Raw genomic sequence first — 10,453 nt, forward strand, 5'->3', positions numbered from 1 at the left:
CAGATACACCAGTCACTGAGTCTCGTGAAGCCTTAACTAGAAAGGATCTGAACTGAGCTGTTTGAGACAGAAGATCCCCCGGAATTATCAAAAATCAGCTTTGTAATAAGAGTATAAAATCTTGTAATATGTTACCAGTTACAATTGTTCAGCAGCTTATGAATGCAGTGAATGTTTAAAATTCGTCATATAAATCTTTTCCTTGCGAAGTCCAGTGAGTAGCTGTACTGGGTTTGCCTAGGATTGAAGTAAATTTCTTCAGAGCAGCTTGTAGGGGGGGACATATTTTAGTTTTGTGATGGAAAGTGTCGACAACACAGTGATACTTCAGTTATTGCTGAGCAGTGACTACAGAGTCAGGGCCTTTTCTGCTTCTCACATGGCTCCCCCAGCACATAGGCTGGGAGTGCACAAGAAGGGACCAGAGAGGACTCAGCCCAGACACCTGAACCCAAACAACCAAAGAGACTTTCCTTACCAAATGTTGTCATGCTGTGCAATACAGGCTGGGGGAGGAAAAAGGAAGTGGAAGACATTCAGAGTGACATTTGTCTTCCCGAGTCACCACTGCATGTGATGGAGCCCTGCTTTCATGAGGATGGCTGCACATCTGCCTGTCCATGGGAAGCAGTGAATTAATTCTTTCTCTTGCTTTGCTGTTTACCTATTAAGCTGTCTTTATCTCAACCCACAAATTTTTGCATTTTTACCCAGATTCCTGCCCTCATCCTGCTGAGGAGGAGCTAGCAAGAAGAGTGGGTCAGAGCTTCCAGATGGGGTTAAACCATGACATTTGAAACTAATAATATTTTTAAAGACAGCCCAGTTTCTAATAAATTAGGCAGAATTAGCCATAAAACGGATACATCTAATAAAAAATGCAAAATTAGGGCTAGTATCCTCAATGTCTTTTGTCCAAAAGGTTCACCCTGTTTCAAGTCTCTAGCAGAAGCTGTTTATAACCTCCAAGCCCACTCAATCTGACTGTAGCTCATGCACAGCCAAAAACCAGCATAAGCACCTACATACGAATGTAACCAGCTTTTATGGTAAACAGAAGCCCTTCTCTCAAATAAAACATGTTGTAACATATGTTGCAAGTCAAAGATGTACCACTGGGCTACCCCCTCGGACCACAAACAGGAGAGCAAGAGTACTGAGTGAGAGAATGGGTGAACTGTAGCCCAACACCTTATCTCAAATAATACCGCAACTGAAAACATGCAAAGAGCATAAAAGCTTATCTAGCATATTTGTCAAATGCTTTCACAGTCTCCAAGTATTTTTAAGAATACTGCTCAAGCACTTCCCGAGCTCGATGTATTGCTATGTATTTATATAATCTTCAATGGTTTTCTTTTTTGCAGGCTGGTTCACTGATTCCATGTAAATTTTTAGTGCCCATCAAAATTTACATTAACCAACATGAGAGGTCCAGCGTAACATTAAAAGCTTCAAGTTCAATTACCATGCTCTTATCCATGAGATATTAGTTCTTACCATTGTCAATCTTCAGCCTATCTAACAAACTCAAAACATCAAAAAATTAATCTAGTCAGTTTATATTCTCTAAACTACCAGACCTAAAGAACACAGGCTGGCAGTGGATAAAACCTCAATCACAAGCCTTATCCTAGGCATATGGGAACTGAAGAATGAACTAGCAATGTCACCAATTTTTTCTGCTCTTATTGTCCCATCCTTTAATCTTAATAACAAACATTAGGTAATCCTAGGAATTGGTGCAGCAACCTGCTACTCATTACAATCAACCAGGCACACAGCTAAAAATTCATTTCTTCCAGCCAATGCAGGCATCAGCCTGTCTCTGCTCTGCTGGTCCTTAAGGATACATCAGTAGTAAATATTAGTTACTGAACGCTCTAAAAAGAACTCCAGCACTGCTCTGACCTTCCTCTACATACACTGGTGACCTCTGTCTGTGCCACAATTACCCCTAAATCACTTGCCTCTCTCAGCACCAACCATTAACTCCTCACTTTTGTCCCTAATAGCCCAAACCCTAATTGAGATAGATGCTGATGGCTTAAGATTAATTTAGAAGATTTGGCTTGATGGCACAGAGCTTCATCAAATTAATTTAAAAGCATTTTAATTCATTACCCATTCTTACTAGCCAGAATCTCTTTCAGTACCACCAAAGACATCAATTCCTATTCACCATAGCTGTTGAAACCTGGGAAAGATCAGATTCTCAGTAGCCTCTAATGGTGCAATTAAGAAAAGCTCTAAGGGCAGCAGTTCTTTTGAGCTCTTCAGCCCATCATCTCCAGCAGCTGCCTAACTCCTGAGGGAAATGCTATCTAATTAGAAAGCAATAATGAAGAGAGACCCAGTGGAGCATCCTGCAGAGACCCAAGGGAAGTCTAGCTACCAAGTCCAGAGGAATTTTCCTGCCTTCTCCATATGCTTATAAGGTGTCTCACTCCAACAAGGCAATACATCCACCCATAATCCTGACTGATTTTCCACAGTGCAGATGTACTGTCCTCATTGTTCTAAATACTTGTGGGGGGGGAAAAAAGTCTGATCTCACTAGAAATCAAGAAAAGTGATTTTAGAGGTGATAAAAATATATTGCACAGATGTTTGTACACATTAGTCTCAGAGGATTTCTGCATTAATTTTATTCACAACAGATGAAATTTATAATACTATTTTTTTGTAAGCGCTGACAGCTTTCAGGACTTTTTTTACAAATTGTTTAAAGTAAAATTAGTGTTTTTCTTTTTTATATTACTTATATTTCTATTTACTACTTTGATCATTAGAGACATATAAAAACAGTCAGAAAGACTATCAGAAACACAGTATTAGTCAAAAGACAAAGTATTTTTAGCATTTTTGTCCTTGTAACTGCAAGCTTTGTTCTAAAATAAAACAGAAAATCTATCTTGCAATTACAAAAGAATACTAAACTTACAAGGCAACATTTTCTCAGGCAGGCTGCCAATATCCATTTGTCTTTCAAATTACATAGTTATATTACTTAGGTTTTCATAGATTTACACAAAATGTTTACAGTAATTGTCTCTGTCTTATCCTGAACAAGCTGGATAACAGAATGAACACAAAGTGAATCAGACAATATTCTGAGTTGGATTCCACTAGGATCATCCAAGTCCAACTCCTGACCCTGCACAGAGCACCCTAAGAGTCACTCCATGTGTCCAGGAATGTTGTCCAAATGCTGCTTCAGCTCTGTCAGGCTTGGTGCTGTGACCACTTCCCTGAGGAACATGGAGTGCCCAAACACCCTCTGGTGAAGTGATATCCAGTGTAAACTTCTCCTGAAACAACTTCATGTCATTCCCTCAGGTCCTGCCATGGGTCACCAGACAGGAGATCAGTGCCTGCCTCTTCTCTTCCCCTTAAGAGGAAGACTGCAGTGAATTCTCCCCTCAGTCTCCTCCACACTGAACAGACCAAGTGACCTCAGCCACTCCTCATATGGCTTCACCTCGCAGCTGGCCCCCCACAGTGTTGTATTCATGTTCAACTTGCCATTGGCCAGGACTCCCAGGTCCCACCCTCCCAGGTGCTGCTCTCCAGCATCTCATTCCCCATATATCTGTAGTATACATATATAGTCTGTCCATATATCCAGGGTTGCCCCATCCCAGGTGCAGAATGTGGCACTTTGTTAAACTGCATGTGGCTGGTGATTGCCCATCTCTCTTATGTACTGAGGTCTCTCTGCATGGTCTCTGTCTTGGAGGGAGTCAACAGCTTCTCACAATTTTACATCATCTACAAACTTGCTTAGTGTCCCTTCCAGTCCTGAGTCCAAGCCATTTATGAAGATGTTGAAGAGCACAGGGCCACTGATGGAGCCCTGAGGAACCCCACTAGTGACAGGTGGCCGGTCTGATATTCACTATTCACCCATTCACTATCACCCTTCATGCCTGACCCATGAGCCAGTTGCTCACCCATCCATGATGTGTCTATCCAGCTGTGTGTGGGACATTTTGTCCAGAAGGATACTGTGAGTGATAGTATCAAAAGCTTTACTGAAATCCAAATATATAAGAAGCAATTAGGGTATCTCCAATGAAAACAGCTGCAATCTTACAGTGTGTGTATAAGATTTACTTCTAATTTCCACAACTCTTTAAAAAAGACTTGGTAAATTGCCTTTGATAATACATTTATAATCATTACCAACACTTGCCTAGTATTAGGAGAAAATCATTACCTGAGGAAACAGAGCACCCCGTTCAACACAGGATTTACCAAACAAAATGAAGAATGAATTATAGACTTACACAGTACAGTTGTTTTACCATGTTTCACCATGTTCAGCAGTTTTTCTCAACAATTATAAAGAGCATCAGTAATGTTCATTTTATCCCAGAGCATCTCCTGCACAATCAGCTCAGTACTCTTCTGATTGTTCTTGACAATGACATAGATTAAGCTTTATATCAGAAAACTGAATTTTCTCTGCATTTGGGTCTAAACCTGTACTTTCTATTAAATGAATGATGTTTGTATCTTGTTCTTGTAGACCAAGATTATATCTATATTGCATCTTTACCATAATACAGATATTCCTCATTACACAGTATCTTTCCATTTCATAGAAAGAAATAACATATCCATCTGTCTGCTCTCAATTGCATTCCCACCTTTCTGACGTTACAAATCTTATGACAAAGGGGAAAGCAGTCTAGAAACATTGTGGAAAACTGAAAAATTACATATAGCCTCCATTTTGCATAAATCACCACAGCCTGTGGTTCTAACTTTTGACCAATAAATCTAATCCAAAGAAAAAGCTCCCTATAAAAGCTACCAACTGTAGATCAAAACTTGAACTGCCTAGTTGCTTATTGTCTACCATAGAAATTCTGCAGTTTTATAGCAATGGTCTGCATAGCAGATAGTGCACACAAAGAAAAAATATTAGAGCTTGAGTAGTTTGTATATATAATAGATAAAGGAATAAATACACATACATGGAAACGGTGCACTCAAAAACTTTCCACTAATTGGGCTGTGCAACAACAAAGTTTTGGAGACCATTGGCATACACCATGAGTAAAGAACTGTTTTAATGCTTCAATCCTTTCAAAGGGACTAAGAATGCTAAAAGATCTTTCTGATACTGAGTTTGGCATATAAATTCCAATCCATCTGGGAAACAAGGGCAAGAGAGAAGAAAGGCTGTTCAAGATGTTGAAAGTGTTTCCATGGGGAAACTTTTAGTCCCACTATGTTCAGTTCCCAACTACCAACAATTTCCAGAGTTCTATAACACCAGGCTTTCATACAGGTCTTCGATGAGAGTGTTCACGTGGGTTTTCAGCAGGATGAAGATCTTACTGAGACTAAATCCTGTAGTAGAATAGATTTGATCCACTCACCTAAAACTGAGAGAGCAAAACAGTATGACTAAAAGCATACCAGGTACTGAAATAAAATTTTCAGCTATTTTATAGCACTATTCCCTACAGTTTCATGAGAAAATGGGTCTACTTTTTCAGTAAAATTTTTGTTTAATGACAGAAAGTTATGTACACAAAAATTTAATAAACTGTCAATAGCCTTCCTTGATTTAAATTAAGTTCTACAGCTCAACAGATGTCAAAGAAAAATCTTTCTTGACAATTTAGTCAAGGCTTATCAGGTCATTTGCTGAACTTGGAAAGACTTGCATTGACCCAAACCAATATTTTTTCATCCATTCATCCAAAAGGCCTTAGTAAAATTCCAGAATGACAAAAAAGTGTTTACAACAGGAGCACTCTGCATCACAACGGTTTACCACATGATAAACCCAAAAGGCTTGATGAAAAAAACCCATACAAACTATTTATTCCATGTTTTCATGGCTCTGCATTGCAATCGGCTATTGTAACATGTTACTAGACTACTGAAGAAACAAAATCACTAAGCCACCACTAGGACATCTTCAAACTACTCGTCCTTATATAAAACACTTTGCTTTCTCCAACAGCTAAAAAAAAATGTCCCTGATAGCTTAAATTTAATCAGAAAAATTTTTATAAACTGTTTGAAGCAATAAATATGAAGGACAGCACGGCTATGGCCAAAACAACAACAGTTACTAAGGAAAGGGTGCAGTGGGGAGAAGGAACTAGATACTGGCAGCCAACAACAGAAAAGTTGGCGAAATGGTGTGAAATATAAAACAGAAGCATGAAAATATGAAAGAGAAAACTACTGTGTAGTAAGGCTGTGTAACTAAATATGAAATAAGCACCAAGGGGCATTTGAGATTGATTTCAGGAGAGAAATAAGTGATACAACTGAAACTTTCTTTTAAGGCAGAAAAAAAAGAAACAATGGCCATAAGCACATACACGATATACCTTTTTCATTTGAACTGACAGTGCCATGCATTCGGGCTTACATTAGGATGAGAAAGCTGCTAACACCATAGAAACAGAACTCACAAGTCAAAACAGTGACAGTGAATGTCAATGTTCTCTATTTATTTGTCTCTCTGGGAAGAAATAGACATTTACACAGAAATATACAAAGTCACACTAAAGACCCAGTAAACAGCAAATCATTTAAAAACAACTCAAGAGATGCTATTTACACAGAAATCTTTAAGAAAATAATAGGAAGAATTTTTTTTAACATACTTGCTTTCCTCAGATTCTTTATAACGTAAAGCAAACTTTCCAGAATCGTCTTTCCCTTCTGTAAGTGAAACTGATGTGCTATAACACTCATTAATCACTTCGTCCCTAAAAATACAGTTAGTCTGGTTCCTCTACTTGATGAAAATAGAGCGCCCGGATTCCCAAAATTATTGTCTTGGTTCACAGCTTCGAAGTTCTTTTAAAATAATTTCACTGAGCTCTTAACTTCTGATAGCCCCCGAGCAACAGCTGAAGGCTTTGTTGCCCCTGCTGTGCGCAAAGCCTGAGCGCACTGTGCCAGACCAGGGGTGCTCCAAGGACCTCAGCAGGGAGGGAGTACAACTCCCACACGAGCCGGGCCCCCAGTTTGAACAAACAACCAAAACCCCGGGAACAACCAACCCCCACGTCGGCTTCAGAAACCAGCTTAAAGCACCCACACGAGCAAATGAACTTTCTTAGTACGAGCTGTTTGCCCGCACAGCGCCCGTGTCCGGCCGGTGCCACGGCGGTGCCAGGGCGGCCCCGCACAGGTGCCCGCCGACACGGACGGCCGCCCGGGACGAGGCAGGGAAACTCGGGGGAGCTCCAGCCGGGAGCCCAGGCTGGGCACTGCGGTGTCGGGCCGGCCGGCGGGGGCTGCCATCCTGCCGCGCCCACCCTCCCTCTCTCCCAGGCTCTCACGTTTTGGGGGAGACGCATGAGCTGCTGGACACCTCCTTCTTCTTGCCCGCCTTGAAGGCCATGGCCGCGGGCCGGTCGCACCGCGTCCACCGCGTTGCCGGGCGACCCCGCGGGCCGCGCCGCTGCCCGGGGCCGCGGAAGGCGCTGTGCCCGCCCCGGCCCCGCCGCCCGCTTGGTGCTCCGGCAGCCAAAGGAACGGCGTGGAATGCCTTCGCGGGCAAGGGAGCGTACCAGATACCGCTTCCTGCGGCAGCTTCAGGAATCTGGCCAAAGAACGTCGATGGAGCCCTTGCCGGCGATAATCAGAGCAGCTGTTGACTCCGTCGAAGACAGAGAGGCCCTGCAGAGCGACCTGGGCAAGTGAGGGGACTAGGCAATCAGCACCTGTGTGAAGTTTGCCCAAGACCAGTGCTGCATTCTGCCCCTGGACGGAGCAACCCTGGATGTACGGACAGACTGGGAAACAGGCTGGACAGCAGCACTGCAGGAAGGGACCTGGGGCCTTTGTTGATGGCAACTTGAATAAGAGTCAGCTCTGCCCGGGCAACGTAGAGAAATACTAGAGCTAGACTATGCAAGGCTTTATTTTCTATTTAATTTAAGATTGAGGCAATTAATTAATTTCTGCTATGAAGCCCATGATTACCAAGGTTAATGCCGTTCCACCAAGGTCAGATAAAATTAGCATTAATCTGCTGGTTTTGCATTCAGCAGATAGTTGACTTCCGCTTAGTTTATGAACAGACTTTTTCAGATACATTCCAGAGACTGCATTATTGCTAACAGCTCCTACTTCTAACACCATATTTGCTGTTTCCCAATCTGTAGTGAATGATGAAAAATCTTTGATAAAACAGAATATACTTATTTTATTCTAGCTAAGTCTCTTTCAAATATAAAAATCAATGAAAATCTATTTGTCAAATTGCAGAGGGCATGAGTAGATTAAATATAGGAGGAAAAATAAACAGATGTTGCTACATCTAGAGGCTTGTTTTAGACAAATGCCAGATCTTGATTTATATTAAGGTGACAGGCAGCCAGATATACAGCCATATAGTGCGGAATTCTTCTACAGCTTGGCATTTCCTTCAGCTTTATGCCCAACGGCATCCATTTTAAATAAGGTACTTTGGGACACTTTTCACTTGAGAGCCAAGTAAACATTTCAATTTTATTTATTTCTTTTCAAACTGAACAGCTGGTCTTCTCTTCATACAATTATGCTATCAAATATTGATTTGGGCAAACAGGTAAAAAATAGCAGAGACTGAGGTGAGTTCAAACATCTGTCTACACCTCTTCAGCACAGGGCTGGTCACCTCCACACCTTGCTGGATGCCGATGCCAACTTGTAGATGGGGTACAGATTTCAGTTTGTAACCCAGAATGCAGATAAAAACACCATTGTATTCCACTGAATCACCTTTCCTATACTTAGTGGACAGCAAAAATGCTATGGAAGAGAATCTATGAAGCATACATATAAATGTAAGAGGCACTTATGAAAACTTTCACAATAGGAAAACTTCTTGATTCCACTGCAGATGACCAACAAGGTTTGCAGCATCCCAGCAAATAAAGCTTTCATAATAGTTTTATGTTGTCTCTTACATAAATGTAACTGAAACTAACTGAAACTGGAGTGCCTGGGTCTGTAAACATTTTTGGGTGGTAGAACAGAAATTAGAAAAGCATATTTAAGTACAGAACCTTTAATTCTTTGTTCTGTTAAATGATAGTTACTACATAGGAAGTTCAGAATGTACCTGACCTTTTACCATAAAATCCTACAGTAAGTTTGTTTGCTAAGAATGATGGCATTAAAAGCATAGGTATCTAGGTGCTTTGTGAAGGAAAAATAAGTTCTCAAGTTTAACATCCATCAAGCTACATCTTTTTATTTATGCAAGAAGTTCATTTAGAATTCCATAACCTAACAGCAATGACAAGGACAGCTTGTTTGGAAAGAGAAATTAATCTGAATTTCAAACAAGCTAGTTTTCTAACTGACAAAGAGTCTGCAAAGTCACATCAGCTGTTTCACCCTAATGTCTCAAGCCATGAAGTACATCTGACAGACACTCCCTGAAGGAAAGAAATTGTTAGGGTAGAGGCAGCCCGACAGAAAATGTGGAATAAATGCACAAGACAATAAAACAAGTGTTAGGAACCCATTGAGATGTCAGTAAACAAATACTAAGGTAGCACATACTCATTAGCAATGGTTGGATGACCTTCTGGTCATCATTCTTCTAAGATACCACTCAAAACACCAGCTTGTTTTTCCCTGAATGCATCACATCAACAGCTACAGCAAATGCAAGTCACTTGCAGGAAAGCAGCCTCTTAATCTTGAAGATCTTACATTTTTTTCATAGCAACACATAATAGTTGAAGAGAGCAGAAAAAGAGTAACTATGAACAGCAACACTACCAAAAGTCTTCAGGGAGCTCAGACTTAATTCTCCTCTGATTTTACAGAGGGCACAAGGGCTCCAGAACAAGACAGTGAAAGTTTTCGCCTTAAGAGAAGACCTGGGAGTGTGGTAGGGAGGCAAAGCAGAATACCTAGAAATAGCTGATGAGTAGGCTAATGACATTCTTCTCAGCGATGCCAAGTGACAAGATTAGAATCAATGTAGGAATTTAAATACAAGAAATTCCTCTTTAAAATAAAATTTAACTTGATTTTTAATTACAGCGAAGGTAGTCAAACACCGGAACAGGTTTTCCAACAAGACTGCAGAGTTTTTATCAAATTGGGCATGACCATGAGCAACCTGCTCAAGGTCTGAGCAGAGACGTAGGACTACACAATCTTTCAAGGCCACTTCCAACTTTACCCACTCTGTGGTTCTGAGAAGTTTTCATTGAAAGAAAGGTTTAAGGTCAAAATCAGCTATAGGCTTCTGCTGGAAGAGAGGCTGCAACAGCCAGAATGGATTTTGGTAGTGTATTTTTGAGACTTTTCTCCCATGTCCTTTTATTAAATGATAGGAAAATCTAGGTTCTGAAATGAATGCTTTTAACAGATAAAAAACCCCATTGCCCTTAACTTTCAACACTCTCTTTTATCTCTCTGCTATGTGAAAGGGTAGGTGGAAGAGATGTAAGGAAGGTACAGGTCA

The 10,453-nt window shown here is 40.9% G+C and overlaps 1 protein-coding gene across 4 annotated transcripts in view; it reads right to left on the minus strand.

The window, feature by feature from the left end:
- The window catches only part of ADGB (androglobin), a 235,673-nt gene extending 228,272 nt beyond the window's left edge, over window positions 1–7,401 (minus strand). For all 4 annotated transcript variants that reach the window (XM_088161594.1, XM_088161592.1, XM_088161593.1 and 1 more), the window contains exon 1: window positions 7,323–7,401. In XM_088161594.1, the coding sequence (XP_088017720.1) occupies window positions 7,323–7,384 (62 nt within the window). In that variant the 5' untranslated portion in view covers window positions 7,385–7,401. The remainder of the gene's footprint in view (window positions 1–7,322) is intronic.
- Window positions 7,402–10,453: the final 3,052 nt, after the last annotated feature.

This window comes from Sturnus vulgaris, chromosome 3 (genome assembly GCF_052056855.1).
Source record: "Sturnus vulgaris isolate bStuVul1 chromosome 3, bStuVul1.hap1, whole genome shotgun sequence".
Classification (NCBI taxonomy): Eukaryota; Metazoa; Chordata; class Aves; order Passeriformes; family Sturnidae; genus Sturnus; species Sturnus vulgaris.